Source organism: Mesoplodon densirostris, chromosome 19 (assembly GCF_025265405.1).
Source record: "Mesoplodon densirostris isolate mMesDen1 chromosome 19, mMesDen1 primary haplotype, whole genome shotgun sequence".
Lineage (NCBI taxonomy): Eukaryota > Metazoa > Chordata > Mammalia > Artiodactyla > Ziphiidae > Mesoplodon > Mesoplodon densirostris.
The window spans coordinates 4,291,967-4,310,769 of record NC_082679.1 but is presented as its reverse complement, the minus strand read 5'-3'; the positions used below and the strand labels follow the sequence as shown (position 1 = coordinate 4,310,769).

General features: G+C 53.6%; 1 protein-coding gene across 2 annotated transcripts; it reads left to right on the top strand.

Annotated features, from left to right (window-relative positions):
* The first annotated feature begins 108 nt into the window (after positions 1–108).
* Positions 109–15,526, top strand: CACNG8 (calcium voltage-gated channel auxiliary subunit gamma 8). 2 transcript variants are annotated; one of them, XM_060085286.1, is made up of 6 exons: positions 2,203–2,470; positions 11,947–12,030; positions 13,154–13,294; positions 14,775–15,238; positions 15,317–15,399; positions 15,499–15,526. In XM_060085286.1, the coding sequence occupies exons 1-6, from the start codon at positions 2,293–2,295 to the stop codon at positions 15,524–15,526; spliced, it is 978 nt and encodes a 325-aa protein (XP_059941269.1). In that variant the 5' UTR covers positions 2,203–2,292. The 2 variants fall into 2 exon arrangements, with proteins under 2 accessions (XP_059941267.1, XP_059941269.1); XM_060085284.1 differs by adding an exon at positions 109–158 and having other exon boundaries at positions 2,007–2,470; positions 14,775–15,526.
* Positions 15,527–18,803: the final 3,277 nt, after the last annotated feature.

Genomic DNA, 18,803 nt, shown 5'->3' with positions numbered 1-18,803 from the left:
GACAGAGCACACGTGTGGGGCACTAGGTCCAGTTGCCATGGAGACACCCCCCCCATAGACAACCTTTCCAGCACCCCTCCTTGGAGCAGACCCAGTGAGGGCCAGCTGATGGGGGCGGAAGAGGCCAAGGTCACCCTGGTACTGGGACCCAGAATCAGGTTTGTTTGTTTGTTTGTTTTGTTTCCTCCTCTAAGGCTTCCAGGCTCTTAACTAGAATAGGGGGTTTGGGGGAAGAAATCTAGGATAGATAGAGTGAGTGGTGGAAGCTGCTAAGGGATGCATGCCTGGAAGGAGGGTTGGGGTAAGGTGGAAAAGGCAGGGCAGGGGGCGTGGTGATGGGGTGCTGTGGGAGAGGAAAATGAATGGACCCTTGGTGGCTGCAGAGTGGGAAATTATTCCCAACTGAAAGAGAGTTGTGGTCTTGTGGATCAAATTTTTCTAAGGGGCACTGTCTATGGAGGGGATCTTTTGAAATCTGGAAGAAAACTGAGTGTATGGTGTACGTTCCTGCACAGGTGAAATAGAAGGGGGAGTTCTGGGGGTGTTCCCAAGAAGGGAAGTCTGAGGGAGAGTTGAAGGGGATTCTCCTAAGCAGAAGCGATGCTGGGAGCTGGAGTAGGTGGAGGAGGGTGGCAAGAGTGAAGGGGATTTTTTGTGATGTCAGAGAAGTCAGGGTGTGGGGGGGCGAGGTCCTTATAAGTTCAAGAGACAGCGGGAGGTCGAAGTGAGCTGGGGAGATCTGGAGTTGGGTTCATCCCCGTAACAAGGGCTACAGAGAGGAGATTTGGAGGTCGTGAGAGATGGTGGAAGGGCAGAGGAAGGGGGTGGGGGGATGCTGGGTAGAGTGGGGGGACTTCCTTCCACAACAGTGAATATGCAGGTCAGAGCTTGGGAGATTTCTGAATGGAGAGGAGTTTGGGGTCTGGAGAAAGGGATTCCTGTGAGTAGAAAATGCCTTGCAACTCACGGAAGAAATTTTTCTTAATGGAGGAGAAAGTGATGGCTAGGATGAGTTTGTCTAAGTTGTAGAGATACTGAGGACCAGATTTGGAAGACTCCTATAAGCAAACGAAAGAGTGGGGTATTTTCCTTGAGTCAAAGACATAGTAGGGGATGGGAGAGTGGTCCAAGGAAGACAAGTGGGGCGGTTAGAGGGAATGTGATGGAGATGGGGGGCATCCTTCTAAGCCAGGGGGTCCAACGGTGTTGGAGTCTTTAAAAGAATCCCCCAGGGAAGTTTTAAAAACCTAGATGCTCAGGGCCACACCCCAGACCAGTGAAATCGGAATTTCTCAAGTATCAGTATCCTCTGGTGGTTTCAAGGTGCCACCAAGGTTGAGAACCCTGGTCCAGAGACATAGGGTTCTCAGTGGGGTAGGGGTTCCCATGCAGAGGAGACTGTGGAGGTGGGGTGGTAGTGATGACGACGGTGTGGTTTTCTGAGTTGTGCAAACTGTGGGGACGAGTTTGGAAGATCTGGGTTTTGTTGTGTTTGTTGTTTTTGTTTTTGTTTTTTTCAGCTGAGGAGAGATTGAGAGATTTATTTTTCCTAAGTAGAGGCCATAGTAGGGGAAGAGGTGGGCCTCGCAGGGGAAGGTAGGGAGTGGGTAGGACTTTATGAGAACATTTTATAAGAAATGAGGAACAGGACAGGGGCTCCTGGGGAGGAAGAGGCGCCGGGGGCTGGAGTGAGGGCTGCTTTCCCTGTGGGGAGGACGGTGAGACGGGGGTGGGGGGGGCGGAGCTGGAGGGGCCTGGAGGCGTGTCCTACGACACTCAGGGATGTGAGGCGGGGGGGATGCCTCAGAGTGGGATTAGTGGGAGGAATTTCTTGGACACAGGGAGATTGTTTTTCAGAGAAGTGGCAGTGGCAGGCAGAGTGGAAGGAGTTTCTTCAGCCGAGGAAAGAGGAGGGTTTCTTTGGGGGCTGGGGTGCAGGGAAAGGGGTATCCAGGGAGGTGCACCTTCCTGTCTAATCCTTTATCTCGCTCCCTGCCCTCCACCAGCTGGCGACCATGGCTGCCTTCTGACCCCGTCCCCGGCCTCAGCCTCCTCCTCGCCGCCCCCTCCCCAGCCCCTGGCCCCGGGCCCCCCACTTCTGCCTGCGCTGTGACCCCCCCAGCCGCCGGCACGGCCCCGCCCCCGCTGCCCCGGTGGTGGCCCACGGCCCCCCGGCTGCCCGTGGTCAAACTGGAGTCGCTGAAGCGCTGGAACGAAGAGAGGGGCCTGTGGTGCGAGAAGGGGGTGCAGGTGGTGCTGACCACGGTGGGCGCCTTCGCAGCCTTCGGCCTCATGACCATCGCCATCAGCACGGACTACTGGCTCTACACGCGCGCCTTCATCTGCAACACCACCAACCTCACGGCTGGCGACGACGGGCCCCACCACCGCGGGGGCAGCGGCTCCTCGGAGAAGAAGGACCCCGGCGGACTCACCCACTCGGGCCTCTGGAGGATCTGCTGCCTGGAAGGTAGGGTGGAGGGGGCCCCGGCCTCGCGCCCCTCCATTTGCGGCCCTGCCCCTCGTCCCGTCCGCGGCCGGCTGGGCTTCCTCCCTGGGAAATCTCCCGGTTTCCTGTGGTCCCCGCTGCGGCCTCCCGTCTCCTCCTGGGGCTCCTTGCCACTCCTGCCCACACACCTTCCCCGCCACGCCCCTCCCGTCCTGACCCTCTTCTGAATCCCGCCCCCCTCGCCTCGACCCTCCCCATTCACGCCTCTCTGTCACTCGGCACATCCTGCGCCCCCTCTGCTCGGGATGCCCCTAATCTTATCTTTCCTTCATCCGTGGGGAAAGCCCCCTCTCCTCCCTCCCTCTCACCCCTGTGGGTGCCTGGCCTCCCCGCGTGAGGGGCTCCCTCTGCCTGGATTCCAGCACTGGCACGCTCTGCTTTTCCTCCCCGCTTCCCGCTCACTCTTGAGCTTGACCCCGCTCCTGCCTTCGCCCTTTGCATCTTCTCTCCCCCACGTCCTACCTCTGCCCTCTGAGCGCCCCTACCTCTTATGGACCCAGTCACGGCGTCTTCCCCATCTCCTCCGTCCCTTTGGCCTCGCTTTGGCTGTTTCTCTCCTAACACATCCTGCCCTACCTGCCCATAACTCATGGCCCTCTCCTCTCTCCTCTTTGTGGCTTGTCCTCCGGTGGATCTTGTCCTGCTCGCCTCTCCCCGTCAGGCCTCCCAGCCTCCCCTGCCAGTCCTTGTCCTCCTTGGCCTTTAGATGCTTCTGCCTCATCTCCCCTCCGTTCATCCTCCCTTTGACCTCCTCCTTCCAGACCCTGTTCCTGACGCTGAGGCCACCGCCTCTTCTCATCTCCATCTTTGCTCTTTGCTTGGTCCTACTCTCCTTCTTGCAGGCTCCCTCCCAGCTAGCTCCCTCGGCCTCCCATCTCCCCACGCCAGGCCTCTTCCTCTTAGCAACTCCTCTGTTCTGCTCTCAGCTTTGCCATTTCTTTCCACATAGCGTGGAAGTGATGGGCTGGGAAGCAGGACACCTGGGTTCCAGTCCTCCTGTGCATCTATCCCCCTGCGTGATCGCTATCTTGTCACCTCCCCAAGCCTCAAGGCCCTGGTCTGCAACATGAAGGCATGGGACCAGCCAACCCCCAATTTCCCCCTCCAGGGCCCAAAAGATCAAAATCCCTTCACTTCTCTTTTTATCCCTCTCTTTTCCCCATCTTTTCCTCCTCCATTTTGCTGGGCACTCTTTTTTTTTTTAATTTTTGGCTGCGTTGGGTCTTCATTGCTACGCGCGGGCTTTCTCTAGTTGTGGAGAGCGGGGGCTACTCTTGGTTGCGGTGGGCGGGCTTCTCATTGAGGTGGCTTCTCTTGTTGCAGAGCACGGGCTCTAGGTGCGCGGGCTTCCGTAGTTGTGGCACGAGGGCTCAGTAATTGTGGCTCACGGGCTCTAGAGTGCAGGCTCAATAGTTGTGGCGAAGGGACTTAGTTGCTCAGCGGCATGTGGGAATCCTCCCGGACCAGGGCTCGAACCCGCATCCCCTGCATTGGTTGGCAGGCGGACCCTTAACCGCTGCGCCACCAGGGAAGTCCCTTGCTGGGCACTCTTGATGAGCAAGGAATGTTATTATCTCATTTAATCCTACGGGGGGTGGGGGGCGGCAGGGCACCACCCTCCTGTTGAGGATGAGGAAACCGAGGCTCAGAGATGTTAAGCTACTTGCCCAAGGTAACCCAGCTGTGACTGGGGAAGAGCCAAGAGAACTCAGGTCTGATGGATGGGATTTGCAGATATGCTTTGTCTGGTGTGCGGAGTGTTTAAAACTGAAACCAAAATCTGAAACGGTTGCCAGCATTTAAAAATAAGGAGATTGCACTTTGAAAATCCAATTTCCAGCTTCTTTTGAACGAGTGGAAGATCTAACAACACGGGGCCGGTATCCCGCAGTGGCCACGGTTGGCTGGATCCGAGTAGCAGCTGCTTCCTCAGATCAGGCATGAGGGTCTCCCTTTCTCCCGTCACCTCTGGTCCCTGTTGCCTCACGCCCATCCAATTTTCTCATTATGTTATAATTTGACCCCCAGTTTCTCATTATACACTGCTGGACAGTGTACAGCAAATAGTCATCATTCCATGTATTCATTCCCTCCTCAACAACCACTATTTATTGAGTTTATACTATGAGCCAGGCACTGTTCTTGATTCTGGAGCTATAGAAGTGGAAGGAGAAAAAAACCCAACAGCAAAGAAACCTGTGTTTTTTTTTTTTTTAACTTTTTATTTTATATTGGAGTATAGCCAATTAACAACGCTGTGACAGTTTCAGGTGCAAGGCAAAGGGACTCAGCCATACATATACATGTATCCATTCTCCCCCAGACTCCCCTCCCATCCAGGCTGCCACACAGCATTGAGCAGAGTTCTCTGTGCTCTACAGTAGGTCCTTGTTGGTTACCCATTTTAAATATAGCAGTGTGTACATGAAAGACCCCTGTTTTTGTATGTCTTATATTCTAGGAGAGACAGATAATAAGGGAGATAAGTAAATACAACATCTAGGGTGTTAGAGCTGAGTGCAAAGGAGGAAAAAGAGCAAGGGAGGGGATGGGAAGTGTTAAGGGCAAGGGTGTGAAACTGCAGAAATTGGAGATAAAGGAGACTGAGCAGGTGACATCTGAGGGGTAGGCTAAATGAACGCAGAAATGGAGCCATGTGGCTTCTGGAGGGAAATGCTTCAGGCTGTAGAAACATCGCTCAGGCTCTGCAGTGGGAATGTGCCTTGTGTTTGACCATCAGGGGAGGCCCGCGTGGCCCAGGCAGAGGTGGTGAGGAGGAACGTGGTAGGAGGTGCAGTCAAGGCGATAACACGAACTTCCAGGTCCTGGAATGTAATTTGCTTTCCACATCGGAGGTTCATGAGTGGAGGAGTGACAGGAGCTGGCTTAAAGGTTAAGGGCATCGCTGTTGCTGCTGTGTTGAGTATTTAGGAGGAAAGGAAAAGGGAGAATGGGAGGTGGCTTATCTGGGGTGGGAGCCGTAGAGTTTGGGTTTGAACTGCGAGTATATTCTGCCGCTACAGCGGGCAGGAATTGCTGATGGGGCAGTTGTAGGATATGAGAGAGAAGTGTTGGGGTGTCTTGAAAGTGGGGTTTCCCAACCTCAGCGCTGTTGACATTTGGGGATGAATAATTCCGTGTTGCGGCTGTGGGACTGGATTTGGGGGGTGCGTCCTGCGTGTTGTAGGATATGTAGCAGCATCCCTGGGCTCTACGTTTTAAAACACCAGCAGCATCCACCGGTGTGGACACCAAAATTGTCAACTGTCTCCAGACTAGGAATAAAATCGCCCCTAATTGAGAGTCACTGCTGTAAGGCTGTGGCCTGAGCACCGGAGGATGTGGTGGGGTAGGGGTGGGGGAGATTCATCTGCTGGAACAGCTGGTATTTTATTGTATTTGTTTTATTTTCTCTTACCCAATTTATTACAAGGAGGGCTATCATGAGCTCAGTTTTGGACATGTTAAATTGAGGTGACTTTACCCCCCAAAATTACAAAAATAAGTTGAGGGTGCCTATTTGAGATACTGTGTAGGACAGGAGTCAGTATAGGAAAGGACCCACAAAGTGCCGTACAGTCAGTTTCTTAGGCTTTGTGGGGCGTGTGATCGCTGTTACTGCTACTCCTTAAAATAGCCAGAGATGATGCGTGAGTGGATAAGTGTGGCTGGGTTCCAATTAAACTTCCTTTACAGGCACTGACATTTGAATTTTATATCATTTTCACGTACCACGAGATAGTCTTCTCTGACAGTTTTTCAATCATTAAAAAAAAATAAATAAAACCCACTCTTCGCTGGATTTGGCAGGCTGGGTTCAGCCTTTGGGTCATAGCTTGCTGACCCCCTGATCTAGGATGTTAGCGATATGGTACATGAGGTCAGAGTTCAGGGGAGAGTCTGGGCTGGTGGGCGGGACATGGCATGTGGATGGATGAGCAGAGACAGAAACAAACCAAAAAATTAGTTGAAGGGCTGAAGCCTGAGCTAGTCCAGTATTCAAAGACAAGCAGAGAGATGAGAAGAGCCAGCAAAGGGAGCTGAGAAAGGAGTGACCACAGAGGTTTGGGGAAAATGAGGTAACTGGGTCCTGGGAGCCAAAGGAATTGTGTTAAGCAGGGGGTAAATGAAGGTAGACTTTATTGTTATTATAGTCGTCATTCATGTGTCATTGGATGCTCACAATAACCCTGTGCACTATGTACTACTATTACCACCGTCTCCTAGAACTGAAAGCTTAAGGCTCAGAGAAGGGAAGCACCTTTCCCAAGGTCACACAGCTAATATGCAGTAGAGTCTGGATCTGAATCCAGGTCTCTTTTGTTTCCCAGGAGTCAAAGCAATATAACCACTAGTCTCCATCCTATCGGGGATCCAGGAGTGTAGAAACTGGCCCCCTCCAGGCCATGGCCCCCTGAAGACACTCTGTCCCCAGGAATTCTTAGGTCCCATCCTCATCTCCCTCCAAGTCTTTCTGAGAAGTGCGGTAGAAAGTAGTGATTGGGACATAGGCTCTAGAACAAGACTGATGGGGTTACTTCCTGTCTGCCATGCACAGAAAGATGACATTGAGCCATATATTCTACTTCTCTGTGCTTTATTTCCATCATCGGTGAAATGGGGATTATAAGAGCCCCTAACCCACAGGGCTGTGGAGCGAATTCAATGAGTTATTACATGTAAAGCATTCAAAAGGCCAGCAGGCACGGGGTAAAGGCTAGACTATGTCGTTTATATTCTGTTCTTCTTTTTTTTTTTTGGCGGTACGGGGGCCTCTCACTGTTGTGGCCTCTCCCGTTGCGGAGCACAGGCTGCGGACGCGCAGGCTCAGCAGCCATGGCTCACGGGCCCAGCCGCTCCGCGGCATGTGGGATCTTCCCGGACCGGGGCACGAACCCGTGTCCCCTGCATCGGCAGGCGGACTCTCAACCACTGCGCCACCAGGGAAGCCCTGTTCTTCTTCTTATTATTATTATGAATTCAGATGACCAACCCCTGAGTTTCCCCTCCTTGATAACCCAGAAGTCCCAGTCTCCCAACCAGCACTGCCCAATAGAAACTCACACAAGCTGTCTATATAACTTAAATGTTTCTAGCAGTGGCATTAAAACAAGTACAAAGGGGAAGGTTCAATGAATCTGATTTAATAGATACAATTTATACAATATAATACATTAATATAAAGGTTAGTAATACATTTTATCTAACCAAGCGTAGCCAAAATATTATTTTAACATGTTAGCAATATAACGATTATTAACGAAATAGTATGCATTTTTCTTCATACCAAATCTGAAATCTGGTGCCTATTTTACACTCACACTCCGTCTCAATTGCCACATTTCAAGTGCCCCAGAACCAACCCCAGGGCTGGGGGATCCGTATGGGTCTAGCTCCCTTCTCAGGAATTTCAGCCTCCACAATCTGGACCCACGGCCCAATTTATTCGAGTGGACTCTATAAAGCCCCTGTTCTCAGCACTTTGCGTGCCTTATTATCTCATGGAATCCTCCCAGCTGCTCCAGGGGGAAGGTATTATTATCACCCGAGTTTGTCAGAGCAGGAAGCTGAAGGCCAGAAAGGGGAAGTGAGTCAGCCACATGGCCACCCAGCATACGAGGGGCAGAGCCCTAGTCCTCACCTCAGTACACACCGCTGCATACCGCCCCCCATCCCGCTTCCCCACTCCCCCCCGCTGCTGCCTGCTCGGGTCTGTGTTAGGCGGGCCCTGGGGAGACTCAGAGACGCATCACCACCACCCCTGCACCTAGGGAGCTCCCAGCCCAGCTGGTCGGATAACACGCCGAGGCGTGCCGCATAACCCCCATGCATTCTGTGCTTGACTCTGTCATTCGTGTGTCACTGAATGCTCACAAACTGATGTGGTCGTTGTCACCATCCTCATTTTCCAAACGAGGAAGCCGAGGCTCAGGGGTGTTCAAATCCCCAAAGCCACACAGCTGGGAAGTAGCAGCCCTGGCATGTGAGTCCAGAGGATGTGATTCCAAAGCCCGTGCTCATTGACGGTATAACCACTACACGCTACTACCATAAATATGCTCACCTCGGGGACTTCCCTGGCGGTCCAGTGGTTAGAGCTCTGCGCTTCCACTGCAGGGGGGTTGATACCTGGTTGGGGAACTAAGACCCACGCGAGCCGCGTGGCTTGGCCAGAAAAAAAAGAAAAAGAAAAAAAAATGCTCACCTTAAAAAAAAAAAAAGCTCACCTTTGAGGCCCAGAGTCTCCTCCCCATGATTTACCATCTATAGAACTGAGCAATTTCTTCAACTCTATGCCTCAGTTTCCTCACCTGTCAAGCAGGGATACTATCACTGCCTAGTATTTCTAAGGGTTGGTCACGCATACTGTGTTAATACCTACCTGTCAAATGCTTGGAGCCGTGCCTGGTGTGTGGTTAGCCCTCAGTAAGTACTAGTTATCATTACCGCCAGCATGACTAGTCTGTGGAGAGCCTGCATGCCGTGTAGTCTCCATGCTCAATCTCATTGAATTATCACTCACGTTTTGAGAGAAGTACTATAATCCCACTCAAGAAAGAAGAGAACTTGACCCCCCCCTACCACACCATACTGGATGTGCTGATGGGTAAACATCTGCACTCAGAATGTGTATCTTCATTCATTCATTCAATGGCTTTTTTTTTTCAAGTAAAATGCACAGAATGTGAAATGTACCATCTTAACCATTTTTAAAAGCACAGTTCAGTAATGTTAAGTAGATTCACATTGGGTACCCAAGCTCCAAAACTTTTCATCTTTCAAAACTGAAACTTTGTACCTATTCTTCCCTGCTCCCAGCCCCTGGCAACCATCATTCTACTTTCTGTCTCTGTGAATTTGATGACTTGAGATATCTCACATGAGTGGAATCATACAGTATTTGTATTTTTGTGACTGACTTATTTCACTTTGCATAATATCTTCAAGGTTCATCCAGGTTGTAGCATGTGTCAGAATTCCCTTACTTTTAAAGGCTGAATAACATTCCATTCTACGTATGTGCCACACTTTGTTTATCCGTTCATGCATTGATGGACACTTAGGTTGCTTTTGGCTGTTGTGAATAATGCTGCCACGAAAATGGATGTACAAATATTTCTTAGAGACCTTGCTTTCAGTTCTTTTGAGTATATACCCAGAAGTGGACTTGCTGGATCATATAGTAATTTTAATTTTTTGAGGAACCTCCATACTATTTTCCATAGCGACTGCACCATTTTATATTCCCACCAACAGTGCACATGGGTTCCAATTTCTCCACATCCTCACCAACACTTATTTTCTGTTTTATTTTGTTTGTTTGCTTGTTTATAGTAGCCATCCTAATGGGATGGTATCTCATATCTATGAGAGGGTATTTCCCTTTTGTTTTGATTTGCATTTCCCTAATGATTAGTGATATGGAGGATCTTTTCATGTGCTTGTTGCCCATTCAATCATTCATACATAAAAATATTTATTGGGCTTCCCTGGTGACGCAGTGGTTGGGAGCCCACCTGCCGATGCAGGGGATGCGGGTTCGTGCCCCGGTCCGGGAGGATCCCACATGCCGCGGAGCAGCTGGGCCCGTGAGCCATGGCCGCTGGGCCTGCGCGTCTGGAGCCTTGTGCTCTGCAGCGGGAGAGGCCACAGCAGTGAGAGGCCCGCGTACCGAGAAAAAAAGAAAAAAAAATTTATTAAGCACTTACTATGTGTTAGGCATTGCTCTAGATGTTGAAGAGTGGTGAACAGCCTATAAGCTTACATTCCAGTGGGGGCAAACTGCTGTGTGTGTGAATTCTGCTTCCACCACCCATCAGCTGTGAACTGACAAACCCTTGTTAGGCCTCTGCTTCCTCATCTGGACAATGGGTATACAGCGTGGTATCAGCTGAACACTTAATTGTGTTCCAGGCAAAGTGCTAAATCTCTATACCTGGATTCAACCCTCATAACAACCCAGTGAGGTAGGTCCTAGTGGCCCCTTGTTATAGGAAAAGGGATTGAAGCAAATTGGCCCAAGTAAAGCCAACAGGTCACAGAATAAGGACAGGATGGATTTGGGCTTCATTATCAAGCAGTGCGACTCCAATTCTCAATGTTCGGTCACTGCACGACACCAATAACATCATCTATTTCGTGGATCCCCTGTGAGCTCCGGATGAGTTAGTCCACCTGGGAAGCACTTAACAAATGGCAGCTCTTAGTGGAACTATTCACTGCCTTATAGTCCTTCTTTCCAATCTTTCCCTTTACCCCCATTTCTTTCCGTGTCATCTTTTGCCTCGAATCTCCCCTCTGTCATCCTTATGTTCATTCATAATTTAATTCTTTCAACACTCATTTCTTGAGGCCTCCTTTGTGCCAGGCAATGCTAGGGACACACGGAGGAATCAGACCCCATGCCCTCCCCCTGCAGGAACTCCTAGCGTGCTGAGGAAGAAGATCATAAATCAAACCAATGTATGCTAAAAAGATGGTAGTGCAGGGAGTTGCTACACCCCAGAATGGGTGGGAGGTGTGTGTGTGTGTGTGTGTGTGTGTGTGTGTGTGAGCGAAAGCTTCCTCAAGCCGGTGTCCCGTGCACTGCTCGCTTGCAAGGGTAAGTTTTTGGCCAATGAAGAATGTGAGCAGAATGCCCTGCAGCATTGGGCAGTGGCCTGGAGGTTGGAAGGAGCCTGGAGAATTGAGGAAACAAAATGTATTTAAATTTATACTTATCTATACATCGGTCTGCAGCTGTGTAAGCATGTGGGTTCTTGGGGGGAGGAAGGGGCTGAGACTGCAGGACCACTGGAGGCATCCTGCACCCCTAGCGTGCCTCTGCTAGCTCTGACCTCTGCACCTCCTCCCAGAGGACCCCAGGTGCAGTGCGCAGAGAGCCGGGGAATCCCTCTCCCGTATGGAGGATTGAAGAGACTACAACCCCGGTGACCCACTGGGGCTTCTCTCTCCTCGCAATTGGACTCGAAGACTTCATAGGGCCTCATGGGAAGTGTAGTCCTCCTCGCCCTCTGCCGCCTCTTCGTTTTCCCACGCATTTTCAACCGATTTTGAGTTGAAGGGTGACGACATGGCTGAAACCAACGCCTTCTTTCTTACAGAGGTGGAAATAGAGGCCAGAGAGAGACTGTCCCCGTACAGGTTACAGGGCAAAAGTTCTTGTGGCCTTTTAGTGTGTGTTGGATGATTTCCTTCCTTCCTTCCTTCCTCCCTTCCTTCCTCCCTCCCTCCCTCCCTTCCTTTTCCTTTTTTCTTTTTTTAACTGGTAGGGAAACTGAGGCCCGGGAGGTTGAAAGTTTGTCCCAGGTGCACAGACAGGCTCAGGAGCCAGCACTTCCTGTCTCCCAATCAGAAGGGGTTTGAGGAGGGTCTTTTCTCACCCGGGGTTTCCCCACTCTTAAGTGCCCACGACTATCACCTCCATTCCCTTCCAGGGTTGAAAAGAGGCGTCTGCGTGAAGATCAACCATTTCCCGGAGGACACGGACTACGACCATGACAGCGCAGAGTATCTGCTCCGTACGTGGGAGTCGGGGACAGAGTCGGGGAACTGCCGGGCTTCGGCAAGTGCGAGGGCTCGAGAGGGGGCTGTGCTTCGGCACTTAGAACCACACGCTGAGATGAACTTGTCAGCCAATCCAAGCCCAGATACTGAGATCCTCTGGTCACCGATTGGCTCAGTGGTCTCTCTCCCGCCCCCTCCTCTCACCTTGGGGCGGGCTGAGAAGGGATCCCGGGAGCCGATTGGCCGTCGTGACTCTCTGGGTTGGGATTGGCCACTGCGCCCTGGGGCCGTGAGGCAACCTGAGGCGCGGACGGCGCGAACGGGCCATTCTAGGGAGCTGACTGGGGAAGCCTGTGGTGAGTTTGGTAGCTAGCCCAAGAACGCGGCAAATCCAGAGTTATGATTGGCTGCGGCCTCAACCGGGCTCAGAAATCGCAGAATCTGGTTGCCTAGGGTATGGGAGACAGTGGAAAGGGCTGCAGAGAGAGGGGGAGAGAGAGAAGGGAGAAAGTAAGAGAAGAGAAACCCAGAGCTACAGATGAAGCCAGGCAGAAAGGGGTGGGGGGAGGGACAGAGAGGAGGAAGGGAAAAAGAGAGCGGGAGAGGGAGAGAGGGAGGGGGCAGGGGAAGAGAGAAGAGACACCCAGAGAGATAGGTGAAGCCTGGCAGAAGGGGGGTGGGTGGGAGGGAGAGAGGTATTTAGAGATTTGATTCAGAAAGCTCTGGAGGAAGGAAAAAATGCGCAGAAGAGAGGAAGGGAAAGAGCGTGCGAGAAGGAAAAAGAGGGAGAGGGTCCACAGAGAAATAGAGAAGTTCCGAGGGGAAAAAAAAGAGAGGGGGAGAGTGATTTGAGAAATAAAAGGGAAGAAAAATATGCCAGGAGAGAGAAAAATAGAGGAAGAAAGAAAAAGACACAGAAAAAGAGGCAATCAGATCGAGAAAGAGAGAAATTTTAAAGAGGAGAGAAAGTGAGACAATAACAGAAAATAACCAGGCAGAGAAAGAATTGGAGAACCAGCGAGAGAGGAGCGGAGACGGAGGCAGCAGGAGGGGCGGGGCGCCGGGGGGTGGGGCAGGCGGCCGTGTCTGACGCCCTGGTTCCCACCCCGCCGTCTCCCCATACTCTCCTTTCTCCAGGAGTCGTCCGGGCCTCCAGCATCTTCCCCATCCTCAGCGCCATCCTGCTGCTGCTCGGGGGCGTGTGCGTGGCGGCCTCCCGAGTCTACAAGTCCAAGAGGAACATCATTCTGGGAGCAGGGATCCTGTTCGTGGCAGCAGGTGAGAGGCAGAGGGAGGGGGCGGCCCACCTGCGAGCGCGCACGTGTGTGTGCGCGCGCGCGCGCCTGCAAAGCTACCCTGCCCGGGCGCTCCCTGGGGCCCGGAGCCTTCCTAGGTTCTTCCCAAGTTCCATCGCCACCCGCTGGGCGAGGTAGGTGTCGCCTTCCGGTAGTCTTCTGGGCGAGTGAACCCAGCACAGACAGGTGTCTGTCTACCGCGTAATCCGGGATGCCAGGAGTTTAGAATCCAAAGCTCGCGGTCCAGGAGACGGAAGGGGAGCAGCTTGGGAGAGGGGGTGGGCCCTTGAGGCTGAATTGCGGTCTTGAAGACAGAGACGGCAGACCTGAGAGGGAGAAAGTGATTTGGATTCAGATGGGGAGGAGCCTGCTCTAGGGGGCGGGGCCTCGTGGGCTCCGGTGTACCCCAAAAGGGTCTGGTCCTGCGAAAGCATCCAGACCAACTCGGTAGTGAGGCAGGGCATTAAGGGGCACGACCCCCTTTCTACTCGAAGTGAGTAGTAGTGGGAAATTCGAGGAGTCAGAGCCTTTCTGAAGGGATGGAATCCAGAGGAGAGGGGGAGGATTTAGCATAAACAGCAGGGGATGCTTTGGAGATGGATCAAGATCTGCAGGGGGTGGGGCTTGGAGGATTTGAAAGACCGGGCTAACTACACCTGGGACGGGGGAGGAGCCTGGCCGCGATCCTCAGGGGGCAGGGTTTAGCAAGCTGGAGGCGGGGCTTAGAGTAGACGGGAGACCTGCTTTAGTAAGAGTAGTATGGGGGAGACCTAGAATAGAGGATAATCATGAAAGAGTTCAGATCAGCCAGAGTCAGGGCCTAGAGAGTCAGAGCGGGACTACCTCATTAACCAAACGAGCAGAGGGTGAGGCCTAGGGAACACGAAGATTTATAAAGTTAAGAGTGGAGTTAGACCAATCAGGGTAGGGCCCGGAAACCCCAGCCGGGGTCATCTTATCAAGGGCAGAGTTTAGGCCAGTGAGGGAAGGGCCTGGACCATCTGGGGAGGAGTTTAGACCATCTGGGGCAGGGCTTGGGCCATCCCGGAGGGATCTGGACCATTAAGGGTGATCCTAAACCTTCTGGGGTGGGCCCTGGACCAACTGGGGCGGGGTTTAGACCAACCAGGGTGGGCTTTCGACCAACAGAGTAGGACCTGAATTAGCTGGGGATGGTGGACCATCCGAAGCAGGATTTGGGGCCCTTCGGGGCGGGGCTTGGGCCACCTGGGAAGAAATTTAGACCATCTGGGAAGGGGCTTGGACCATCTGAGGGTGGAGCTTAGGCCAACATGGGGCGGGGCCTGGGCTGGCCAGTGGGCGGGGCGGTCTGGACCATCGTGGGTGGGGGATGCTCAGACCAGAGCGGGGCGGGGCCTGGGCCGGCGGGGACGGGCCCGGGGCGGGGGCGGGGGCGGGGCCAGGGGTGGCCTCGAGGCTCCCGTCTGACCGTCCCCGCCCAGGCCTGAGCAACATCATCGGCGTGATCGTGTACATCTCGGCCAACGCGGGCGAGCCGGGCCCGAAGCGGGACGAGGAGAAGAAGAACCATTACTCGTACGGCTGGTCCTTCTACTTCGGCGGGCTGTCGTTCATCCTGGCCGAGGTGATCGGCGTGCTGGCCGTCAACATCTACATCGAGCGCAGCCGCGAGGCGCACTGCCAGTCTCGCTCGGACCTGCTCAAGGCCGGCGGGGGCGCGGGCGGCAGTGGCGGGAGCGGCCCCTCGGCCATCCTCCGTCTGCCCAGTTACCGCTTCCGCTACCGCCGCCGCTCCCGCTCTAGCTCCCGCTCCAGCGAGCCGTCGCCGTCGCGGGACGCGTCTCCCGGCGGCGCCGGGGGCCCGGGCTTCGCCTCCACGGACATCTCCATGTACACGCTCAGCCGCGACCCGTCCAAGGGCAGCGTGGCCGCGGGGCTGGCTAGCGCCGGTGCCGGCGGCGGGGCGTACGGCGGCGCGGCGGGGGGCGCGGGGGGCGGCGGCGGCGGCGGGGCGGGCGCCGAGCGGGACCGCGGGGGGGCGTCCGGCTTCCTCACGCTGCACAACGCCTTCCCCAAGGAGGCGGGCGGCGGCGTCACGGTCACGGTCACCGGGCCGCCCGCCGCGCCTGCGCCCGCCGCGCCCGCGCCCGCCGCGCCAGCCCCCGGGACCCTGGCCAAGGAGGCCGCCGCCTCCAACGGCAACACGCTCAACAGGAAAACCACGCCCGTGTAGGGGCGCTACGGGGGGCGCCGAGGGGGGCGTGTCCGGGGCGCGTGCGCGGGCGCGCGTGCAACGAGGCTGCCGGGGGTCGGGGGCGGCCCCCTCCTTCCCCGTGAGCGCGCTGGAGACTGCTTGGTGCTCCCCCGCGCCCCCTCCCCACCTCTCGGGCGTGGGGAGCGCCGCCACCCTCCGAATCAGGGACCCTGAGGGAGGGGGAAGGGAAGGGAGGGGGCCGTTGCGAGGGAGCGTCGTGTTTTATTTATTTTTTTTGTGGGGGGAGGGGGGAGGGCTGTGGTGTTTTCTGCAGTTTTGAGATGTTTTCTTTTTAATGTTTTGCTGTGTGCATGTGGAGGTGGGGCACGGGGGAGGGACTCCCAGCCTAGCCCAACTCCTGGAGAGGGACCCATAACACACGACTATATAGTTATACTTGCAGACTAATATATATGCTCTATGTAAAGAGACAGAAAGATAAAAGAAGGGATGCAGAAAGGCAAAGTGACAAGGGACAGACGTGGGCATTCGTTCACTTCTTCATTCATCCTTCCACAAGGGTTTTAAAAGCACCTGCTATGTACCAGGATGGCGCTGGGGAGGGAATGTAAACAGTCCCAGAGACAGACTTGATCATTCATTACCAGCAATTTATTTGTGTACTTAAGTGCCAGGCATTGTGCCAAATGCTGAGCCTACAGGAGGAGGGAAGTCAGATAGGGTCCCCAACATCCTCACAGAGTTTACATCTTGTGCATGAGACAGACATTAATCCAAGAAATGCGTACACCACAGTAAGTTACAGTTAGGGCAAAGGAGAAATCCAAAATGCTCCTTCAGGGAGGCTTAGCTCAGTTTAAAAGGAAGGGGTATTTTAGCTAACACGAAAGGATGACAAGAAGCCAGCCAGGTGAAGCTGGAGGGAAGTGTCTTAGCCAGAGAACAGCATATGCAAAGGCCCTGGGGCAGAAAGAGCTTCCAGAGAAGGCTGACATGTAGTAGTGAGCCACATGCAGATGGAACAAGATGAGGCTGGAGATGAAGGCAGGGCCAGACTGCCCAGGGACTTGTAGGTCAGGTCAAGAGTTTAGATTTAATTTGAGGGCAGTGGGGAGACATGGAATGGCTTTAAACAGGATCATAACATGAATGGTACAGAAGGGGAGGAAGGAACTCAGAGATGAGAGTGAGAGGCAGAGACATGCTGAAATACAGCATCAAACACAGGCACTGGCCCTTCAAACTCACTCGTGGGAGGGAGCAGATCATCACACAAATACTGAAGCACAGGCATGGTGTCTGGTGTGCAGGAGAAACACTAGGACTTAGAGATTCATGTTTCACTCATCCATAAATTCAGCCATTCACTCCTTGACGTTTTTCAGCATCTGCTAATGTACCAGGCAGTGTATGAGTATCAGGATCCCCACTGGTGCTCTCAAGGAAGAGTCAAAAACCGAACTCCAGGCAGGGCGATCAGTGCTGTAACAGGGACCAGGATGGGCAGCTTGACCAGAGAAGAAGAGACAGAGTGACCAGCTGACAAGAGTGGGTAGTACTTGGGGAAACTTCCTGGAGAACATTAGACCCAGGCTGGGTTTCAAAAGGATGAGTGATGAACGGGGTGAGGAAAGCCTTCATGGGAAAAAAACAACTCGAGTCGGCTTGGGGGGGTGGGGATATAAGAATATGATGTATTGGGGACAGGGCTCATCCTTTGGGGATGCAGAAGGTCAGCGTAGGGGTGGGAGATAAGACCAGAGAAGCAGCTAGAAGCCAGAGTCTAAGGATGCTAGAGTTCCAGGCTGAGGAGGTTGGACTTTATTCTAAGGGTAGCAGGAGACACGGGAGAGCTTGGAGCAGGTGAAGAGCAGGATCAGACGTGGGTGTCAGAAGGAGACACCTGGGACGTGGGAAAGGGCTAGACAGGAGGCCAGTGTTGTGGGATAGATGAGAGAGGATGGCAGTTGAGCTGGGAAAGGGCTCTGGGGGTAGAGGGACGGGGGGAATGGATTTGAAGGTCACTGAGGACACAAGGGACAGTGCTTAGTGGGTTTCCCTTCATTTGCTCAGCAAAGATTTCCCAAGGCCCCCCATCTGCCAGGTCTTGTGATGGACTAGAAGACTGGAGGGCAGGGGACCAGGGAGGGATTCCATGGGGGCAATGTTGGAAAGAGATGCTGGGCAACAGAGGGAAAGGAATACAAGTAGCGGGACAGAGGGGAACTTAGTGTAGGGCTGATAATGGAGGGAAGGACAGGGAGAGACAAATGTGGTGGGAGACGGGGCAGCGCGGGCTACGGGGTAGAGGGTTCTAGAGTCCAAAGGCCAAACACAAGGCAAGAAAGAGGTGGAGGGTGGGCAGAAGGGGGAGCGGTGGGAAGGAGGGAAGGTGGAGGAACGATGAGGGCAACCGAGACCAAAACTCGGTGAGTCCCAGGGACAAAAGGAAAGGTCAAAGGCGCAGGAAGGTGATCCAGGAAGGAAAGGAAAACGGACAGGAGAGAGACTGCCACCAAGATACACAAGTCAAAACAGAGAAGTCGGGCTTCCCTGGTGGCGCAGTGGTTGAGTCCGCCTGCCGATGCAGGGGACGCGGGTTCGTGCCCCGGTCTGGGAGGATCCCATATGCCGCAGAGCGGCTGGGCCCGTGAGCCATGGCCGCTGGGCCTGCGCGTCCGGAGCCTGTGCTCCGCAGCGGGAGAGGCCACAACAGTGAGAGGCCCGCATACCGCAAAAAAAACACAAAAAAAACCCCCAGAAAAGTCTCAGAGATGCAAATATATATATACACAGAAATGGAGGGGTAAAGCTGCAGAGAAAAATGCAGAGATGTGCCCAGAAAGAAATGTGGAGACTCAGAAGCACGCACAGGGTATAGGATCCATCTGTTTCTTTTGTTTGTTTTCAGTATTCAAGAAAATTATCGAGCCCCAACCTGTTCTAGACCAGTCTAGGTGCAAGGAATGTGGTAGAACAGATAGCCAAGGCTTTGCTCTCCTGGAACTCACAGGAGAGACAAACAATAAACAATAAGAATTTCAGTTGCAGAGAAGTGTTTTTCAAATGAAGCAGGAAAGAGAGTTCCCTGGTAGCCTAGTGGTTAGGATTCCAGGCTTTCACTGCCATGGCCAGGTTCAATCCCTGGTGGGGGGAACTGAGATCCCGCAAGCCACACAGCACAGGTGGGGATGGGGTGGGGGAATAGCAAAGCAGAATGTGGCAACCTTAGGGGAGGAGGCTCAGGAAGAACCCACTGCAGCAGTAACAGCAGTGGGTTGTGAGAAGTAAAGGC

What these genes read in the sequence shown, in the direction of transcription:
- CACNG8 (XM_060085284.1), top strand. Translation starts at nt 109, where the DNA reads ATGGGGGCGGAAGAGGCCAAGGTCACCCTGGTACTGGGACCCAGAATC. An exon ending in GTACTGGGACCCAGAATCAG is followed by an intron (nt 159 to 2,006) that starts GTTTGTTTGTTT and finishes GCCCTCCACCAG; the next exon opens with CTGGCGACCATGGCTGCCTT. An exon ending in GATCCTGTTCGTGGCAGCAG is followed by an intron (nt 13,295 to 14,774) that starts GTGAGAGGCAGA and finishes GTCCCCGCCCAG; the next exon opens with GCCTGAGCAACATCATCGGC.